The sequence below is a fragment of the Erigeron canadensis genome, chromosome 7, assembly GCF_010389155.1.
Source record: "Erigeron canadensis isolate Cc75 chromosome 7, C_canadensis_v1, whole genome shotgun sequence".
Taxonomy (NCBI): domain Eukaryota; kingdom Viridiplantae; phylum Streptophyta; class Magnoliopsida; order Asterales; family Asteraceae; genus Erigeron; species Erigeron canadensis.
Genome location: NC_057767.1, coordinates 32,031,499 through 32,055,314, shown reverse-complemented (window position 1 = coordinate 32,055,314; position 23,816 = coordinate 32,031,499). Strand labels below are relative to the sequence as shown.

General features: G+C 29.9%; 1 protein-coding gene across 1 annotated transcript; it reads right to left on the bottom strand.

The window, feature by feature from the left end:
- Positions 1–1,672: 1,672 nt before the first annotated feature.
- LOC122609331 (disease resistance protein At4g27190-like) lies at positions 1,673–20,471 on the bottom strand. Its single transcript, XM_043782380.1, has 4 exons — positions 19,503–20,471; positions 11,079–11,621; positions 7,398–7,457; positions 1,673–2,479 (listed from the first exon to the last, which is right to left on the bottom strand). The coding sequence occupies exons 1-4, from the start codon at positions 20,469–20,471 to the stop codon at positions 1,673–1,675; spliced, it is 2,379 nt and encodes a 792-aa protein (XP_043638315.1).
- Between the last annotated feature and the right edge of the window lie 3,345 nt (positions 20,472–23,816).

Sequence of the window (23,816 nt, the reverse complement as noted above, 5' to 3'; positions counted from 1 at the left end):
GTTTATTGTATGTAAGAATTTCGTTTCAACCATTTAAAATCTGATAAGTGGCACCTGTATATGGTTGCCACGTATATTTTCTTACATACAATTAACATTTTTTCGAGTTGCTTACATACAATACACACAACTTTAGTTTTTTCCTACTATAGACATTCGGTCAAAGATAGTTACATTTCAGGAAACTAATCCCTTTATTAAATTGGCAAAGTATGATAAATTCTAACAATACCCCAGTTACTCAATAAAAATTTGAAAATATTCTAATTGATCAATTAACTCATAGGCTAACTGTATTTTATTAAGATCTTTTATTAGACATGTAATAATCTTAATTACGGTAGTTATATAGATTGTATCATAAAGAAGTTCAAATATGTCTTATACATAATTTGTGAGTATTAAATAAATTATGGTTAAAGTAAACCAATGATCAAAGCTAAGTTATAATAAACAGTAATAAATAAATATAATATATGTTTAGTTAACGTTTTGAATTTACCTTAAAACTTTAAAATCACATCAAAATCGGAAACTATAAGCATAGAGGATGACGGCAAATAACATTATGATTTCAGATCGTAAAGTCAATTTTTTGAAGTGTTCACTTATTATAATTTATAAAAAAAAATATAAGTAATAAAAGTTGAAGAATTGAGAAATAAAAAAAAGACAATTATATTAATGAGAAAACGATCAATTAAATAAGGTTATAATGTATTTTGTATCTATAAGTTAAAAGTTAAAGTTTAATTCTAAGTCTAATAAAAAAATTGAATTTATATATAATTAAAAACGATAATTTAATAAAATAGATAAATTAAAAGGACACTGTTGATCAAGGATTACGTCACGTCTCATTTCAAAAAACATTTGAATCCTACTTTAGTTTATTGGTAAATATGGTACCATATCTATAGTAAGTACATAATTATTTTGCACACATTAACTACAACCCTAAACACTCTCACTAAAAAATTTTAAAAAAATCCATTTGTTCATACTTGGTTATAAAAAGTGTGAAAATATTTGTTAATTTAGTCACATATAAAAATGTGTAGAAAAAAATTAGATTTAAAAGTGTGAATAAATTTTAAAAATCATAATTTTTTCACACTTATAAATGTGTAAATAAAATCTTAACACTTAAAAGTGTGAACAATTATCAAATACTTTCATACATGTAGAGTGTGAAGTGTGAAGAAACTATATGTTACAAATTAATTTTGCACACTCTTAAGTGTGAACAAAGAACTTTTTTTTCACATATATAAATGTATAAATATTGTGTTTTTTTGGATTTCTTCACATTTTAAATTTAAATTATTTCTACACACTTTTAAATGTGAATAAATTAATAAAATTGTTCACACTTTTTAAAAGTATAAAAAAACAAGTGTGAGCAAATAACATATATTTGTTGTAGTGTCTATTTAAGTAAAATCTTTTTATATTATATGTCTAGTTTTAAGTATGGTAAAATAAAATCAACTCATGTATGCACCAATAATCATCACAAAAGTAATTAAGAGAAAAGCGTTACCAGCAAGCGGTTCGAGGTTGCATCTTCATCACTATTTGTTGATCGTTCCTTTAATATACATAGAGAAAGTAAATAAGTAAGATGAAACTATTGAATCCAAAAAAGGATAAGGGAAAGGGGGAAAAAAAATTAAAATGGTCTTACAAGCTTTTCCTCTTTCCGTTGAAGTTCCAATGCTTCCTCAAGATCTTTGACAATCTGATTCATGCTTGGACGAAACACAAGATTTTTATCAAGACAATTATAGGCTATAATTATTGTGAATTTCATTGATTGACTTCCTATATGTTTCTCTAGACTATGATCAATATTGTCACCTAGTTTTCCTATAAAACCATGTTCATCAAACATATGTTTCTTCCCGCAGAGTACTTCAGACAACATTACACCAAACAAATAAACATCATATTTTGGTGTGATTACGTTTGTAGTGCCTAAGTAGCGAGACAGGTGAAGGCGATCCGTCCAACTTTGAGGATACTTTGTGCAAAGTTCAAAACCGAAGATTCTCGGCTTCCAATCTTCATCTAACAATATTTTAGAGCTGTTGATATCACAATGTATGAGACCCTGATCATGCATATAATTCAATGCACGTGCAACATCTAAACATATTTGCAGTCTCCGAGACCATGTGAGTGCTGGATTACTTAGATGTCCTTGTAGAATTCCATTAGATGCGTGCTCGTAAATGATTATGCTTTCATCATCCTCATCAAAGTACTTATGTATAGAGCTGATATTATCATGTTTGAAAGCAGAAAGATACGCAAGCTCTCTTTTTCTATACTGACCATCTAACCTCCAAACAGCAACATACATCAAACGCCCATTCCATTTGAGTTTTCCCTTGTACACTTTTCCGGATCCCCCGTCCTTGATGATATTTCGATCATCATAGTGGTTGGTAGCCTTTAATACCGCTCGAAGTGGAGCCTATGTAAAACAACGAGCAAAAAATGTAGGGAAACATATGAATTACAAGGGGAAACCATTTAAGATTTTTGAGTTATAAGATTTTAATTGGTTAAAGGTATTTGGTAGAGTACCCAAATTTGATACCACTCTCTCCCCCTTAATCATCGTGCATCATAAAAATCATAGGGCATCAATTTCTTCGTGCATCAATTTAACCATGATCTAAGGATCAAGATCTTGTCCCTTTAATACTTGTGTTACATTACCTAATCCCTATATATATATATATGAAAGTTATTTTTAGTACAAGGGTTTGAAAAAGTACAAGGTATTTCCTCCTTCTTCTTCCTTCTTCCTTCCATCTCCGACCACCACCATAATCATCTCCGACCACCATGATCCTCCTGCGACAGTGACCATCTCCGGCGAGATGTACACATGTGTAAGTACCACTTTTTTTTAGCATTTTAGTGTTTAAAATTTCTAGCTAGGTTTTTTCCTTCGCGAGACAACCACCAATAGCCACCATCATCTCTGACCACCCCAACCACGGCGCCAGCGCCGGCATCATGGGCTTCGCCCGTACTTGTAGCAAACCGTCACAATCTCTTGGATCGCCGCCCATCAAATCCATACGATTCCTATATGCGTTCCTTGACGGTCAGCTTAGAACGGATGAGGACCTCTGGCCCATACCGTAACCACCCGAAAACGAACCTGATTCTCGCCGGAAAGTCAACTTACACATGTGTAAGTCTCGCCGGAGATGATCGCCGTAGATGAAGGATCATGATGGTGGTCGGAGATGATCATGGTGATGGTGGTCGAAAAGTCGAAGATGGAAGGAACAAGCATATGTAAGTTAACTTACACATGTACTTTTTATACTTTTTTAAATGTTTGTACTATAAATAAATCACCCATATATATATATATATTGAAAAGTTATATTGAGAACCCTTTTTTTTGCGAGAACCTTTGAGAACTTTTTCAAATCAAGCCCACCTGATGATTATTCTTTACATAAAATTGTTTTTTAATTGTTTTCTGAATAACTTATGTGTAATTTTGAAGTTTATAATTGTGTGGAGGCATGAATTATTATCCGTTATACAATTATGTGGAGATTTAGATTCTTGATCAAATGTGCACGAATATTGCTATGATTACATGTGGACGACTTGCATACATGTGATCATAGCAATATTCGTGCACATGTGATCAAGCATTCAAATCTTCACATAATTGTATAACGGATGATAATCCATGCCTCCACATAATTATAAACTTAAAAATTACACATAAGTTATTCAGAAAACAATCAAAAAATAATTTTCATGTAAAAAACAATCATCGATTGGGCTTGATTTGAAAAGTTCTCAAAGGTTCTCGCAAAAAAAGGTTCTCAAAATAACTTTACCCTATATATATATATATATAAACCTTAATTCAAATGAATAAACTTGGACTATTTCATAAAGCTCAACTTTTGATTATAATCATTAGATCAAAATGATGATTTCATATATTTCTTTTTAACTTTTTTAGATGATTAAATTTAAATTCAAAAAATTTAAATATGGTTATTATTTATGTAAAATAATTCTTACATTGATAATTATAGAAATTTTAAAAAGTAATTACTTTAATAATATAATTATGAAAAATAATTCCCAATTTTTAAATCTACTTTTTTATAATTACTTTTTTTATTTTTTTTCTTTATAACAATTTCTTTTGTTTTATGTCTTACATTGTTATCATTATGATTTTATATAAAATATTTATTATATAATATAATAAATATTGTTTATAAATATTTAGCTTTATATTTTTAGTATTTTATGATATTTAAATAAAAGATATTATCGATATATCTATATAATTATTAAAATAGTAGGAATCCTAGCATTCTAAAGCCTTCCTCCAACTTAGAGCTAACTTTAAACAATGTCACATAGGATTTTGTCATACGTGGCATCTTCCCATTTTTTTGACATTATTAATCTTAATTTTATTATCTACATATATAAAAAAAAATATTAACAAAAATTAAAAGCTAATAATATCTATTAACCCAAAGAAAATATTTTCGGTATCTAAATGAATTAATTGGTCAATAAAATTTTGATAATCAAATAAAGCCTAATATTGTCGGGATTCACATATTTTATAATATAATGATAACAATAGTTACTTGAGTTTTATAGATGAGTTTCTTGATTAACGGAGATAAAATATTTTATTTGTTAGTTGTGTTTAGGATTATAAACGGGTGTGTAATCACCAAAATTGGTTACATGACTGTGATATCGACATGTAGGAAAAGTTAGAAGGTGACCAGAATGATTAAGGAATTAACCATGAATTATAATATACGGAGTAATTGATTTCAACATAATAAACCTGTAGAATAACAATTTACTAATGCATAAAATAACCTTTTTAACTAGCCACACATAGCACGGGGTAAAATACCTAGTATATATATACATATATATGGTGTCTTGAATAATAATAAAGAAAAAAGATTCTAAAATACGACAACATTATTATTTTTCAACAACTGTATCTATGTTTTCTAAAATAAGATATTCTATAAATTAAACATCTCATTAATTTTATATAATATATAAAAAAAATTCAGCAGACGGGTATCTATATATCTTTATGTTTTCATTTTACAAAAGATATTATTAAATTACATATCTTTTTAATAACTTTTTCACAATATTTTTTAAAATAGCAGTATCATTAAATCTCAATATATTTTAATTCTATTATAAGTTATAACTAGACGACGACGGGTATTGGTGGCGTTAATGGTGTAATTATTATTAATGTAAAGTTAGTCGATGTAAAAAGGTGGTGCAGTTAATTAAAAGTGTATGTATCAAGAGGGACATTGATGGAAGATGAGATATGTGTTACTGTAAAAATTTTAGTTTTATGTAAGGGTATTTTAGTCATATCAAATACTTAAAGTTTAATACGAAAAAGAAAAAAAAATTACTTTACTAGGTGATCCTAACCAAAGTAAGCTAGTCCACGAGTGAAAGACTTTTCACTAGATAGAATGAGGGTATTATAAATTATAGATTATAGATAATTTTGATAATAATAGATATGATGATAAAATTGGGTGACAAAAGTGTCTAGTTATTCTACTTACTTTTGTTAATAAAGGAGGCTTACTCTTTTATTAAATACTAGATTAAACCGGGACGTTTGTTCGGACCTGATTAAAAACGTAAATAAAAGAAATATATAGACAATTACAATATTATTCATAGTTCATGATATTATAAAACTATGAGATTACGACTGATGTAAATAATAAAATTATGATTTATAAATATATGATATATATTAAATATGTAAATCATAATTAATCAAATGTAATATTAAGTTATAACAAATTTATATGTGAGAGTAATAACAATAACAATAATAACAATAAGAAGAACTAAAATAATAATAAGATAATAATGATAAAAATAATAATAATCATGATAATAATAATAATAATAATAATCTCTTATATAAATAAAACAAGATTGTTTCTAGAAGTTTTTTACTTATGTGGCATGACACCATTTTTTCATAACCTATTTTTAAAAATATATGATGTAATAATAGATTTTTTTTTTTTTTCAAAAACTATTTTATATATTAGGCAATATGTAATTTTTTTCTTTCATATTATTGTTTTAACCTTAACTTTTTTTAATTAATACGAAAAATAATTGATTGTATCCTAACTTTTTAATTTTAGTTTCATATCTACCATTAGTTTATCTACCATTAGTTTATGATAGTTACTTTTTAAAATTTTATCACTCTAATCGATTTGTTCATCTTTACAAGTATGTTGCTATCTCCGTATTAAATTATAGCGTATTGACAACAAATTACATACATATTTATATATAATTTTTGGTTTTAAGTTTTTAATTAAAAGTCCCGAATTGATTAGCTATATGAATACATAATGAAAACAAAAATAGAAAGAGAAAAATAAGCAAACTATTACATAATAACTATTTATTTGACTATTTATTTATTTTTATTTTAACTTATCAGTAATTAAGATTAATATTGAATGAGTTGAAAATGTACTATTTTTTTATTTCTTTTTTGTTATTGTACTTATATTGCTATTTTTATTGTTACCATGTGTTATCCTTATTATTTATTCCATGTTCTATTATATTAATATTTTATCAACACCAATTTGTACAATTGTTCACGTGCATTTTTTGGTAAATTTTATATAATACCGTTTATAGAAAAAGCAATAAAAAAGTAAAATAAAAAAATACGAGCAGTGTTTCTCAGGGCAACCCATGTAACATGTCTTGTTGTATTGACTTTTACATGTCTTTCAATTTATTTCAAACCAATATATGTTGCTTGGGTAAAAATACATAGTGGTTAAAGGTTTATTTAGATTAAGATAGACTCTCCTTACCTAGAAACTTTTTTTAAAAAAAAATATGAGAAATCTCAAATTATATATCGGATCTTATGATTTTTTTTTTTAATTTACATGTGAAATGATATAAAAAAAAATATGTTGTAGAGGAAACTTTTTTACATCAAAATAACATTTTGTGAACTTCTAAATGAATATGTTCACGTTTTCGTTCATATGTGATCAAACGGGTATACATATAAGGTATTGAAAAACACTTTCTTATGTAACATATATTTTTATAACGTTTTTCAATTGTGACTAAAAAAGAAAAACATTCAATCCAATACATAATTTAAAAGCTTTAAAATTTCTTATAAAAATAAAGGTTCTCAAAATAAGGGTCTCAGATTAAGGTATATGCATCTATAAACATCGTGTATTGAAAATATTCAATACAATGATAAATAACTAATTCTATCAATTTTTACAAAAAAATGATAACTGTTAATATATTTTTACCTTCTTGTCCAGCAAATTGATCATCAAATTATACGATCCAGGGAAATCATCAAAATTTGTCTGCAAAAACAACATAGACGGAGCCAGGATTATAAGTTGAGAAAGGCTTATATATTGTATAAAATAGTACTCATAACGAATCATATATCCGATGATTTCACCGATTTTCAAAGAAACTTGCTCAGATTTATTAAATGTTATTTACAACCAATTTTGCTTATGTTAATGAATGTCTTGTTCATATTAATTACTACTACTTCATCTCAAATAACAAATAAAACCTAGCAACAACTATTTACAATATTGTTAACCATAAGAGAAATTATCACAAATCGTCTTGGTGGTTTGTTCAATTCGCATTTTCGTTCCTAGACTTTTTTTTTATCACTAAGTATCCCTCGGCTTTTCCATTTCATTGCTAGTCGTCCCTGCCCGTCAAACAAGCCCCGTTAAATCCCTTACGTGCATCCCACGTAAGGGTATAATTGTCCACCCTTCATAAATAAAAACCACAATGACGATTTTTAATCACAAGAAAACAACATCATAGCAAATTGGCATGGATGACTCAACAATCCAGATCTATAACATTGATTAGGTTATCTCCAATGGCAATTTGCTTTTCCAGTTTGTTTAGGTCATCTCTAATGGCAATTTACTTTCCCAGTTTGTTGACTAAGCACATTGAATCCCTAGATTGCTAACATTGGGGCTTCAGTTTGTTTCTCAATTTGTTGGCTCAAAATGCTTTAAGGCAAGCACATTGGATTAGTGGGCCAAGAGTATCTTTATCTATTTAAAACTTAATGCTTTTTGATTTTATTAGTTTAACATGAATGATGATATGACATAGACAAATCAAGTTTTAGTATATTGGGTTGATGGCAAAATAAGCTCAGTTTGTTGGTTTAGTGTATTGGAACAGTTTGTTAACGTGTTGCTGAGGTGGTCAGTGTGTTTAGGCAAACTGAAAATACCATTGAAGATGGCCTTACATCATAGCAACTTTTTTTCTTTTTTGACTACAATGAATTGATATGCCAAATACCAATTTTCAAAAGCAAACTATAAAGCCACTCGAAAATGACGATGATAATGAATAATCAGCAACAAACACTTTCAAACCTTAACAACTACCCATTTTATATATAGACCTTTTAAACACAAACACTTGATGGGCGTATCAAATTATCAAGTTACCTGCAAGAATACATCTAAGCAACAAGGTTGGATCAAGTGGTAACCGTTGCCTCTGGAGCCAGAGGTGATCATGAGTTCTATAAACTTAAATATGAGTTTAAGAAACAAATCCCATATGTAAAAAAGAAAACTAAAACCGTATAAACTTAAATATGAGTTTAAATTTTCTATATATCTTTTTTTTTCCTGTAAAAACAATATTCTTTATCTAACTTTTTTGATCTTGGATTCAAATCGTATATTATCAAAATAGTTTCATTATAGGAATTTAACTATTTCTAACTAGATAATGATATCACAATTCGATTCATTAAAGTTACGGGTTATGTGAGTTCATTTCTTTCACGGGTAGCAATTGTTTTAAGAAAAACATGGGTTGTAATTACAATTATTCCTGATCAAATACTATATTTAGAGCAAATATGCAGCCACAAGATACTATTAATCTCATTTAAACCAATTTTCACTATCCAAGTAACACAACACCATTAGGTTTCTAAATATGTTCAACTACGTTTACATTTTTTTTGGTATTTAAATGTTGAACATTATATATATTATTGATTTCAATGTCAATATTAAAACTTTTAAAAAATAAACTTAATATCCGTACATCGTGCGGGTAAATGACCTTGTATATATATATATCTATACTCCCTTATAAAACATATTGAACATCTATTTTAGGAAATTAAGCATTTTTTTCAGTATTCCCATAATACCCCTTACACCCTTATTTAAACATAAAACTCTTATATACTCTCTTTTCTCCATTCTTTCTAATCATTACACGCTCTTATCAACCTTCTATCACCTTCCGCGCCGCCTTATTTCTCCACCGTCTCCCTTTTATGTTGCCCTCGCCTTCTAGCCGCCGCAATGCGCGGGTACTATGCTCATATATATTAAATAGTGTTGTGTGTGGAGAATCATTTTGGGAACCATAAAAATGTTGAAAGGGACATTTGGGGAACAAAAAATAAGGATTAAAGAAGTGTAGATATAGAAGAGTTACCGAGAAATATTTTAGGAATATTAAGAAAAATGCTTAATTACTTAAAATATATTTAAAATATGAATCCAATATGTATTATAAAGGAATATAGATATAGATAATGCTTTCTATACACAAACTAATTGAAAGGGACATCTTTTTTATTATTATATATAATTTTTTTACGGAGTAGTGAAAAAGAACAAATTTCGGAACAACATTTGTTGCTATGCCACAAAATTTATTTTATTTTATAGGTTTTCCAACCTTTGAACTTTAGCTTATTCCATTGTACACCAATCAACTTTTCAAAACATTTTATTGTTAAAAATTTCTTCTTTTAGCAGTGTTAATCGATGATAATCATCTTTAAATAATGTGAAACTTTTTATTTTGTTTTTCATTCACTTTTCATTTTGTACTTTGTTGTTTTTAATTTTTTTTATTATTGTTACACATCTTGTTAATTCTTACAAGTTATGTTTGTGACACATTATATCATTGTCAATGAAGTGTCGCTATTAATCTTAACGACAATTAATATATAGTATTCATTCATATAATACATCATATAATTTTTAACATTTATGAAAACAAGTTATAAACTTTACATATTACCGCACACAATAATATAATGTCTTTCAGGACAACGTCCCGATAACATATCTTGTTAAATAGAAAAAGTTATACACTTTGTCAAAAATAACTTGAAAAATCATTCACTACAATTTCCCGATAAAAGACACAATTGTATCTGTTGAGTTTTGGATTCGCTGATAAGACTTGCTCGCTGACGTGTGTCGTCATCGAGTATTCAGCGAATCCAGTGACTCTCTTCAGCGGGTTGTATGTTGCCCAAATGTTTGTCATGGCGGGAAGAATTCAAACCAGATGAAGACAAAAGTCACATGATGGTTCTTCCAACTGTAATTTGCCTTGTATGACAAAGGTACAGTTGGGACCAAAGCAAGGGTTTTCTCTTTCATACTCGATTTGGTAAAGAAGACAAAGGCTCATGCATATAAGTATTTCGAGCCAATGGAACGTCGACAACCACTATCGAGTCACTATCATTGTAAGGTTGTGTTGCCCTAATTCTCTTTTATAAAAGGCAACACAACCGTAACATAAGATGTGTGTTAGTCACCTAGAAAAAGTGTGTGTCACTTTGTTTGTAATTGTTCAAGTTTGTAGTGTGTCTAGACTTAGCAATTATTTTGTTTATTTGTATTATTTCCCAGATTTCATTTCTTTTTTTCCAAATTTCAAATTCCGTGTTTCAATTCCAAAATTAATCACATAATCATCTAACACGGAATTTGGAAAGGCATATAAACAAAACCCCTTTTCCACATGTTTGAATCTTAAAAATATGCATTTGTTTTTTGATTATTTTTTTCATTTTTATCAATAGGAGGAAAAACCAAGTAACCAACCAAAATATATCTACAATAGTGAAAATCAAATCTCAAGGTGCAGACTCTAACCTTCATATAATCAGTCAAGTCTTTTACGTTGTTGTCTCTTGGTAGCCATTCAATCAAATCTTTCCCAGCCTTTGACAAACATTTGTATTTATCTTTCTGATCATAACCAATTGACAATGCCACAAAACGAAGAACATTGTGCATTTTGGTACATCCTTTATCATATTCCACCTTCAATAACAAACAGGAAGAAGTGAGGATATTCACTGCATATCGAACCCTGCGCCTTGCATCCTCAATACTATCCAGCTTATCAAACAATTTTAAACCCACCACATAACGTACCAAGTCTTCTAACTCAATATCTTCAGCTCCATTGAACAAACCACAGAGCAAGAAGCACCACTTGGTTTCTTCACTTTCAAGATATTCATAACTTAGCCGCAAACGATTAAATGCTTTCTCTATATCTGGATCCATTTGCGATGCTACAGGTTTCTTTAGTTGAGAAAGAACCGCTTTCCATGAATGGATGCTTTTGTCCTTCAAAGCATATCCTACAGCTTGAATGAGGAGTGGCAATCCGCCACACTCTTTAGCAACCTCCTCTGCAACTGGTTTCAAATTGGCATCCGTCTCCGCTCTTTCACCAACCACACGTTTAAAAAGAATCCATGTCTCTTCCGTTGGCAAAGTGTCTACATAAATTATACTTGGAGCATTCATCTTCTGAAGCACTTTTTGACTTCTAGACGTCAATAAAATCTTACAATTCATGTAATTATTTCCACATGGAATACATAGTTCTTCCAAATCTAGTATCTCCCATACGTCGTCTAATATGATTAGAATCTTGTCCCCTTTCATTATTCGCTTTGTTGCTTTTTCAAGATCCCTTTGAATACGCCCAACATCTACTCTTTGAGTGACGGTTGTAAAAGCAACATCAGCAAACAACATATTATTCTTTTTTACTCTTTCAACAACTTCCTTGGCTAATGTTGTTTTTCCAACACCCCCCAAACCATAGATTCCAACGATTTGTATGGTCTCATCTTCAAGAGCACCAATGATAGCATTCAGAGCTGAATTGTGGGTATGAAGAATATCAAGATCTTTGTTTTCGTCAACATCTAATGGTCCAGGTGGAGGTGTATAAACAGAGACACAAGCCACAAAATTCTTGCCAGATCCTTGGTGCTCCGTGAGAGAAGTAATCATATTTGTTGCCATCTTACCGTAATTATCAAGTTCTTCAAAACACCTCTTCTTGGCACTCGCTTCTTTTTTGAGAAGCTCTCCAGCTTTGGATATTTCATCGCCTGCCTTGTGTAACCACTCTTCCACACCAGATAAGATTTTATCACCTTTAGCTTTGGCAGTATCCATTTGTTGTTGAACCTGCCTCGCCATAACCTTGAGGCTTTCAATTTCACTCTTGAAATTTTCAAATACGGGTGCCATCACTACTATTTCTTCAGTTTGACCTGCTGACTGGACATTTGACCTATTTGGGTGTGGATTCACGTCGCCAAGCGATGGAGGATTTAATTGGGGTTTGTAGGATACCAAACGAGTATTTGAATCGACAGTATTTCTAATTATACCGGTGAAGGTTGGAGGATTTAATTGGGTTTGGACCGATACCGAAAGAGTATTTGAAACGACGGTCGTACTACTCTTTTTGAACAGCGAACCGACGATCTTTCTAACACCAGAGCGGGATGGAGGTGGTGGTGGATCCATCGGAAGAAAAAAAGGTTGAAGGTGATCTCAGATCGTTGGGGAGATAAGTGTACTTAATCATAGGAAAGTATGCTCACACTACGTACATCGCGTGATGACTAATGACCTCAAGGTGATGTATGTATTATAACAAGAAAAAAAAAAAAAGAGACATGATTTCAATGAGGTAGTATTATTAGTGGTGGTAGACCCAAAATTAGTTGTCATCGGCTGTATAAGTGTTGATTAAATATTAGCAGGGTACTTGCGACGGTGATAATAATATAGCATAGATAATTGACTAAGTTGAAAATAATCAATATTCCCTCCTTTATATTTAAACTAGATTAATGGCCCGCGTAATACACAGCTAACTATATTTAACTAATCACATATTTATTGATAATCATAAACCTTAAAAAGTACCCTTATTATATTATTACCTGAAGACGATCATGTCTTTCTCATAAAAACCTGGCTGGCTCTGGAATACAAAGAGGAGAGGGGTTTTCTTCGAGGCTCGAGAGATGACTTGTGGCTAGGGGTGAAAGGCCAACCAAGATGAGGGCTCAAGTGATAAGCAGAAGTCAACATAACAATGAATGTAAGTGGAATTAAAATAAAAAATCAATTTTATAGCGTATAGACATTATAATTTCTTCTCCAACATGCCTATATATCAAGGACGTTAAACGACGTCAACAGAATTTTTTTTGGCGTTTGTTCTTACTACATAACGTATTCCTATTGTAGTTAATGTTCAAAGCGAGTAACATTCAAATGAAACAAAAGATCTAAGCTGAATCAATACAATAAAAAGAAATCAAACCCAAATAAATAACAATTCATGCATTAATAATTCATTATCTTTTATTCTTTATAAACTATTAGATACTACTAAATAGTCATGGTAGTTGTAGTTAAGGTGTATACAATAGTTATACAATTCAATAAAATTAAGGAAGTACACTCTTGATACGAAACTTATAATTTTTTTATACACCTTAAATACAAGCTTTTAAACTTTATTTAGCATTTTTTTAATTCATTTTACCATTATTTGGTCAATGTATATCAAAATAATGCGTTAATAATTTCATGATTGTCTATTATCTAAAACATTTAAACCATTTGACATCTAATGTGTCATTATATTATATTCGTTTCCATTTTCCTTTAATGTGTTAAGTTATAACATAAAGCTTTCAACCATTAAAATAAACACATTACTTCTTTTAATATCATGACATTCTATCATTTTATTAAATACTTTATGCATTTAAATAAATGTTTTATATTTATACCATATATTTGAATTAAAATACATAACATGAAAATTACTATACAAAGCATAAAAAAGTTATATATATACATACTTAATATTTAATTAAGTCTTTTTAATGTTGTAGAAATCTGATTTTCATGTACGAACTATTAACTTAAAATAAATGTATACCTTAAAATTCATAAGTGAAATAAATTGAAAGAATTTTATGTTAGAATATTAAAGTTTTTCAAAATATCATAATATAGTTAATTATAATATAGTTTATTTTATAATTATAGTTTATTAATTAATTTAGGAGTTAAATAAAAACTATTGATATTGAAGGACTATAGTTGGTCTTGACAAAAAGATTAGTCAAAAATGACATCATCTTTTTTTATTAATGGCTTAAATTTAATAAGACAACTTCATCCAATGATTCATATTTTTTCATTTTTGAATTTAGGATGCTCTTTTAGTATTATTGTTAGATTCTTTTTTATCTAAATGTTCAAATTTAATTTATAAGTATTTTTCTTTTAACTTATACTGTAAACTAACACCTTAAACACGAAATGGAGCGGTGGTAGCGGTGATGTCAGTCTGGCGGCGATTGGTGATGTTGACGGCGTCGAGTGGTGTAACTTGGTGGACATGTAAAAGATAATAATGAAAATATTATAAAAGATAAGGGTTAGGGTTTAAATTAATAAGAAAAGGGTTAAGGGTGTAAAATAGTTCACTAAGGGAACTTAAGTTATTTATTATAAGCCTTTAAAAATTGGGTTCACTAGGATAGATTGAATCATTTACAAACTAACTTTTATGTAACTATTTCCAAAAATAAGAGGGTAGATTGTTTTTATATAATAGTGAAGATATTTTTATTTGTGTTATATAGTTGTTATTGGAAATTATATTAAAAATACATTTAAACTCAATCTAGTCATATTTCTTTATCAAGTGTTATATAAAACCAAAAAAAAATTACGATCAAAACTAAAACAATAAAAAAAAAAACTCGTAAAGTTAAATTTAGACATTTAGAATGAGACAGGAGAATAGTTAGAAAAGTAAGAAGTAAGCCATTGGAGAAAAAAAAAAGGTAAGCCATTTCTTAGATCTAAGGGGGGGGGGGGGGGGGGGAATCGATCGTGAGATGAGGAGGGAGATGGAGAGGGATGCAACGATATTATGGAGCTTCGGGTGCCACGATCGCGAGCTCCATATGAGATTGAGAGTTATTTCAGCTTAAATAGAGGGAAAGGTCGGTTGCTGAACTGGGCCGTCCAGCGGTGCTGGCAAGGTGCTAGCGGCGCTTGTAGCTCCTGCTGCTCTATGATTTGCTTCGTTCGACTCTCGAATTACCTCCGTTTGTCTTGTAACTTCATAGGCCTTCATATTGAGTTGCTTAATGTCATTTAACCTCACTCGCATCTTTCGTAAACTTGCGTATATTCGAATCCATTAAGTACCCATAGTTTATATTAACTCATTTTAAACATTGAAATGTAGCCTTTTGATAGGGAAATTTATCACAAGATGAATGCTCATCACATGCTTACTAGAACCTGTTTCAAGTAAATAAAGGACAACGTGTCATGCAATCTGAAAAAAACACCAACTGATTATACTTCAATAACAAAGTGATTGGCACACAAATCATCCAGCCATGAGCGTATCTCCACATGATTCAAATATTAAATCACCAAAGTGATTAATTAATACATTCAATCATCATATGATTCGAACACAAAACAACCAATTTATTCGAGCCTAAACTGTAATAAATCTCATGCTTGCGATGTAGATGAGGTGCATTCAGATAATCCACATGATTGAAATACAAAATCAACAACCGATCGATTTGAAAATTAAACGTTTAGATATAGGACTACATGATTAACTTACCAATAACCTTTTCATTGTCGTTGATTTTTTCGTCAGAAAGTCCGTGTTCTAAATCAATTGATTTAACGATCAATATGACCGTTTACAAGTATTTGATTACTATTCAATTCAATTAAGGAAGGGTATTGTGATTTAGATCAATTTTGAGTCGATGTTATTGATTGTGTCAATTTCCGGCGAAATTAATTATTCGATTAGGTTTTCAATTTGCGACGGCGGTTTGTTATACGATGTATTGTTTCTATCAATTTACTTCTGCGGCTGTTATGCAAACGATTTTGACTACAGAATTTGTTTTCCGATTGTTATGTAACGGTTAATTGTTTTTCCGGTGACCGGGTTTTCTGGCGGTGTGGGTGTTTCTTTGTGTTTTACTATGTATTTTGTAAAAAGCGGATGTTTGAGGCGGTATATATATATATATAATATCAGGTACCCTTATTTTGATAACCTATTTTTTTTGTAAGAACCGTAAGAACTCCTAAATTTTATATTGGAACACATGCTTTTTTGTTCATTCCATGTGTAATGTTATAAAAACATATGTTACAGAAGAATTTTCTTTTTCAAAACCTTATATATAGTCGTTTGTTATATGTGAACAAAAAATGTGAACAAATTGATTAACAAGTTCACAAAATGCTACTTTGAAGGTTTCATAAAAAAATTTATTCTACAACATACATTTTTATATCATTTCACATGTGAATGAACAAAACATGTGAACAAATATATAATTTAAGAGTTTTATGGTTCTTAAAAAAAATTGTTCTCAAAATAATGAAACTATATATATATATTTGTTAAATGACCTAAATACCCTTCCACTATTATTTTTCCATGTGATATTGACCTTTCATCCTTATTGATCCAACGGCTCCCATCTGCTCCTTTGTTTGCACAAAAATCCTTATGTGTACGAGAATACAACTCTAATAACTGTTACATTAATTTATAATTTGTTCAAAATGTAACAAAAATACTGCTGCAACACACGTCATCTACCAATATATATATATATATATATATAACAAGTTTTTAAATTCATTTATAAACAAATAAAAACACTTGGATGAATTATATATTTGATTTATAACCATTAGATTAAATTTAATTAATTCAACTTTATTAAATGACAATATTAATACTTATACTTTTTATGATTATATAAAAAATCCCCTTTTAAATTTAGTTTTCACTTTTTGATTTCCCATCACAAATATACACTTTTTACCCAATAATTATAATATAGAGAATTAAGAATAATAGCTAATATATGTCTAATAGAATAATAGTTAGACATCTAAGTTGAGTGAAAAACCCTCACATACATTTTTTTAAACAATAAAAGTCATAGGGAGCCAAACATTTATTCAAAATATTAAAATATTGGTATGTGGGAGGTTTTTCACCACTTGAACGCATAACAGTCTCACACTCACTTTTCTCATATATATATATATAACGTTGGGTTTAGTCAAATTATCAATGAAAGTGTTGAGAAGGCCGAGTTTAGCATAGATGAGTGACAACATTGGGAACGTCAACCTTTAACATTGATCTGCAATTTTGGAGTATGTGGTGAAGGAGAAGTTGCACTCCATTAAACGAAACAAAACAATTTATCGAAATTAATGATATATAATTTAGTTAGAAATGTGCATAGTTTGGTCGAAACCAATAAAACCAGTTAAACCAAACCAATTGCATAGTTCGGTCAGTTTGCATCAAAAAATTAGACATGCTATTTATTTCCATAAACCGTTCTTACGGTTTGGTTTGTGATTTTATAGATTAAATCAACCATTTTAACTAAACTGGACCATTATATTAGCATATGTAGTTATAAGCATAATTTTATATTTTTAATTAAGTGCATATGCCATCATATTAATTGTATCATGGTATTGCTCTTAAATCTTATTAGTATAAATATTAATACTCAATGATTGTGACATATGAAACATATAACCTAATTATGCCTTAATATGCTAGCTATAACCACATGATCTTATTATTATTTGTTTTTTTTGAAGAAACTGGCCAAACTAAACCGGTTTAAATGGTTTTGGTTGGTTCAGTTTAACACAATGATTTGGACAGTTTGGTTTGAAAAAACATTAAACCGTTAATATTGGTTCGGACTAGACTTTTAGTTAAAACCGTTTGAACTGGACCATACATATCCCTAATTAAAAATCAAAACAACTCAAAAATTTTACTCTACCAGTAGAGAGGTTTATTTCAAAACTAATGTATCCAACACCAGTGATGTACTTCCAAAGAAGAGACTACAAAGTCGACGTTTGTATGTATTCTTTATTTATTAATATTTTGTAGAAACAAAATATAAATATACCCTTAAAAAATTTACATTGTACAAAAATACAAATGGATATGACATGTGGTTTAAAATCAGGATGCCATTAGACTTAAAATCATCTATGTGATTCATGATTTTGAGTTTGCGTTCTTGTGTAAAACAAATGGTAATAATATATGACAAATATATGTTCCTCATTATCTGAGGCACACTCGATTGCTAGACCCTTTAAGATGTTATTAAAGAACAATTGAGAGTGAAAATAAGACAATATTATGGAATGACCATTGGCATGATGGTGACAATCTCACAACTCGGTTTAAAAGGTTGTATGCCTTAGCACCATCTAAAGAATGTGTCATGTTTGATATTTTTTATGATACGACATGGAAATGCAAATGACATCGAGATATCTGTGATAACATGGATAAGTAACAACTTTTGGCATTGAATAATTTATTGAATCGGTAAGTCTTAATGAGCAACACAATAAGTGTTTGTGAAATTATCAAGGTTAAAAGAGCAAATATTAGTAAAATGAAATTGAATATTTTAATTTTTTTTAATTATTAATTAATAAAATTATATTTTTGATATGTAAGTATAATATTATATATATTCGCGTATTACGCGGGACAATAATCTAGTAATAGTAATAATATAGAGTATAATATATTTACTTTAAGGTAAGACTATAATAATTATAACCTAAAAGTGTAGGGTTAAATTTAAAAATTAATAATAATCTTATGATGAATCTACTTCCTTTACCCATCACCTGAAACGCGTATTAGATCGGCGGGCAGTGGCCAGAAATATTATTTTTGAAACGCAACCATCTTCTACTATACAGACAATAAAACACACACACACACATACATATGGATTAGAAAAAAAATCAAAAAACCAAACATTTCCAATTTTTCCGTATCGGACGAATTGAACAGTGGGACGAGTCTTGGACGAGGGCGCTGTGTGAGTTCTCTATCTTTGGCTAATTCACAGCAGGGAAGACTCATTTAGACTTAAAATAACCATTTTGTTTTCAATTTTCACGACTCGGCTTTTCACATTCCAGATAGTTTTAGCTAAGCTGCAAACGATTAAATGCTTTTTTTATATCTGGATCCATTATTTTCGATACTTCACGTTTCTTTAGTAGAGAAAGATCCTCTTCCCATATATCAATGCTTTCGTGTTTCAAAGATTCTCCTACAGCTTGAATGAGGAGTGGAAATCCACCACACTCTCTAGCAACCTCCTCTGCGACTGATTTCAAATTGGCATCCGTCTCCAATCTTTCACCAACCACGCGTCTGAAAAGAATCCATGCCTCTTTTGTTGGCAAAGTGTCTACATAAATTATACTTCGAGCATTCATTTTCAGGAGCACTTTTTGACCTCTAGACGTTAATAAGATCTTACAATTCATGTAATTCTCCCCACATGGAATACATAGTTCTTCCAAATCTAGTTTCTCCCAGACATCGTCTAAGATGATCAGAACCTTTTCTCCTTTCATTATCCGTTTTTTTGCTTCTTTAATATCTTTTTTAATCTCTTTAGAAACTACTGTCTGTGAGACGGTTGTAAAAGTAACATGAGCAAACAGAGTATTCTTCACTCTTATAACAGCTTCCTTGGCTAATGTCGTTTTCCCTACATCTCCCAAGCCATAGATTCCAGTGATTTGGATGGAATCATCTTCAAGGGACTTAATAATATCACCCACAATTGCAGTGTGGGTATGAAGATCATCAAGATCCTTTTTTTGATAAACATCTAGTGGACCAGGTCCACGAGTTTCAACAGAAACACAAGTCACAAAATCCTTGCCACGATTTTGATGCTCCCAAAGAGAAGGAGTCATCTTTGTTGAAATCATCTTACCATAATGATGAAGGTTGGGACAATTACCACACATTCTTATTATGAAACATGTCTTCATGGAATTAAGAAATTCTGCAAGAAGCTCTTTAGCTTTGGATATTTCGTCGTCTGCCTCGTTTCGCCACTCTTCCACACCAGGTAAGAGACTATCACCTTTAGCTTCGGCAATAGCAATTTGCTGTTGAACCTGACTCTTCATAACTTCAAGACTTTTAATTTCTCTCTTGAATTTTTCAACATACTCTTTGCAATTCCACATGTAACTAATCTCCTTTTTAGCCACACCAAGCAACGAGTCCATTACATCCCCAACCGTGGTGCTGATCCGTTCTGCCATCATTAATGTTCTCCTTTTTATTGTTTTCTTTTTGTGAGCTGGGATATTTAACAAGTTGAGAAAGATGAAAATATAGTAGTGTTTTGAACAGGAAAACAAGCTATATATTAATCATGACACGACAACTACTTAAATAGTAGGAAGAACAAGAAGAAGAAGGAAATTATAATAAAACGTGTATCAAAGACAACAATGAGATTATTGCGCATATATATATATGATTGATTGTGAACGAATGAATGGTCGCGCTAGTTACAACAACGGGAAAGGGAAGTGGCCGGAGAGTTGAAGAACAACAAGGTTATCAAATAAAAAAGGTAACAATTAGAATGATGAAATTATGAATCGAAGGTTAAGAAACAAATCAATTAAGATTATTTTGCTTATCTACCAATATCTACCAATATATATATAACATGGTCCTAAATTAATTTCTAAACAAACAAAAATCCTTGATGGATTCGATCTTTTAATTAGAACCATTAGATCAAATTTAATTATTTCATCTTTATTAAATAACAACATTAATACTTATACTTTTTATGATTATACAAAAAAGCCCCTATTAAATTTAGTTTATATATTTTGGTTTTTCATCACAAATTTACACTTTTTACCCAATAATTCTAATACTTTTTATGATTATACAAAAAATCTCATATTAAATTTAATATATATCTATTAAATTTAATTTATATAATGTTTTTATACAATTACGACGCTAAATTGGGGAAAAACCTCGCTTGCTTGGATTCGAACCTTGGTCTCCCAAGATCCAAACGTCATTGCTAGACGAGGATGTCCACTATGCTATCAAGGTAGGGACAACGTGAAGGTATGTATGTTTAATTAAGTGCTAGAGGTGTCTGACATGTAATGTTATAGTCAAATTACTTCATGAAATGAGATTATTAAGAGTGGAGTCCATTTGGTAAATCACCCCATTACCGATGGGTACCCCTATGACATAGTACTTTCTATGACTGATGAGTATATTACTCCCATCAACTACCCATTTTAAAATTCTTTAAGGGTGAAGCTCGTACGGTACCCTTATATGTATAGATCACTAACTTTGATTAGAAAATTTTTCTTAAAAGAATGAAAAAAGTGAATAAAAAAGAAAGTTAAAAAAAAAAAAAAAAACAACATTATCTCCTTTCTTTCCTTTAGATCCTTCTATCTGGGTCACTTTACCATTTTAGATTTAACTTTTAATTCCAAATTTTAAATCAGAATGATAATGCTATTATTTTCTTTTATTGGTCAATCATAGCATTAGCCTTTCCTTTCTACTTTAATTATTTAGACAAAAAAGTTTTAAATATATCTTATTTTTTTAAATTCTTATATTTACACATGTAAATTTGGTATGTATTTTATTTTATATTTTTGTAAATATATAATTTAACAAAAATATATTAGTCAACTAAGTAACATTTACATCAAAGTAGGATTAAACATAAAAGTACACGATTATTATAGATAGTTATAAGCCGATAGTAAAAACCAAGTGGCCATGTGGGTGGGGCCGTTGTGAAAATAAAAACCATGTGACAACTTATCACCATTGATAAATCAGGTAATACTAGCAAAAACTTTTCAGGAAATTATTATAGCTTTTCACTAAAATATAAACAGTTTTAATAATTTCCTTGTGTAGCCGAGTAGCTGTGATAAGATTGTGGGCCGGGATAATTTACTCATTATGACATGTTGTTGAGCGGTTCATTTCCACATGATTTACTCATGATTCATTTCCACCAAAATGAATCAACCGTTTAGAAACGAGATATGTAACCCCACCAGGGGAAAATGTGTAACCTCACCATAAAAGGTATTAGCGGCGACGTCGCTGCTAATACTGCGGGTCCCGATGTCTGTAATGGTAAATCTGAACGAGAAATTAGCGGACCCCCTGTCAGTGTCAGAGTATTAGCGGCGACGTCGCCGCTAATACCTTGGTCGGATTGACTTTTGTCTGGTGGTGTTACCCTCTGCCGATATTTGGGAAATATAATATGCAGAATTTTTGAGGCAAGAAAAAGATGAAAATGATAGAGAAAACTCAAATATTCTCTTTTGGACGTGTAGTACCATAGCATCAATGTATTCAATTAAATGGTCTTAGATTTAGATACTAGTGATGATTTACATATGGGAAAATATTAGCTACTTGGTAATATGTGTGGCCTATTAATAACATTAAATTAACATAAGAACTTATATATCCTTATTTTTCTCAATAACTTCCTAACCATCCAAAATTAATACATATTGAAAAATTCTTTATTTTTTTAACAACAAATCTACGCTTTTCTCAAAGAGATCAAAGCCTCTACCACCCGACCTAAATGATGATGGCATATTGAAAATTCGTATTGATCGATTATCACTCTAACTTAATTAACACTAATTTTCCCACCAAATTTAATGCATATTGAAAAATTCGTATTAGCTGTAGTTTTTTTTTTCTATTTCTATTACTATCTTTTTTTTTTTGTTGATGTTGTTGTTTGCTATTGATATTGGTTCAATCGTACACACTCCAAGTTGATATCGTGCTCAACAAATTCATTACGGATATTATTAAGGTCATTTATGGTATATCCTCTGTATTCGTCATCTACGGCAACGAAGAGAGCTTGAACCTCTGTCAAGATTCGCTCGAGAATTGCATTGCTTGCGACCAGCTTTTTTCAATTTGATCAGTTAGCTTTATATACTTAATTATTGAAAAGAACCTAGCTAGCAGATCAATCGTGAAAGAAATAAAGAACCTACCTTTAGATACTTAATTTTCGACAAGAAGTTAATTGGTTTGTAGAACTTTGATATGCAACAGTTTGTACACATGTTTTTATCTGAACTTGGAGTAATCTGGCTTATTTTGGTCTTAATTTTTAATTTGTTTCCAAATAAATAATTGCTACCTCCTTTTTTCCAATATATAAGTTTGTTAATTACTAATATATAAAAACGTCTATATCAATATATATGTTTTATACTAAATCAATATAACAAGTTTATTTCACAAAATTGTTGTTACTAATTGTTTAAATGTATTCTAATATTTTGTTTGTCCACTCATTTATGCAGTGGATTTGACTATTAGGAAAACTTTGAATATTTTGATTTTGTTTGTCCACTCATTTATGCAGTGGATTTGACTATTAGGAAAACTTTGAATATTTTGATTTTTAAATATTTTTAATTATTTTATATAATTTTTTTTTATCTAAACGTTGCTTATTAGAGATTTTATTGATTCAATACTAAAAGTTTTGAAAATATAATTCAAGAGCCGCGCATCGTGTATATACATACATACATACATACAGAGGG

Coding starts and splice junctions, on each gene's coding strand:
- LOC122609331 (XM_043782380.1), bottom strand. CDS start 20,471: ATGGCAGAACGGATCAGCACCACGGTTGGGGATGTAATGGACTCGTTG. Junction 11,622..19,502: donor TGAAATCAGTCGCAGAGGAG/GTTGCTAGAGAG, acceptor GTTGCAGAGGAG/GTTGCTAAAGAGTGTGGCGG. Junction 7,458..11,078: donor ACTTGACTGATTATATGAAG/GTTAGAGTCTGC, acceptor TTGTTTTTGCAG/ACAAATTTTGATGATTTCCC.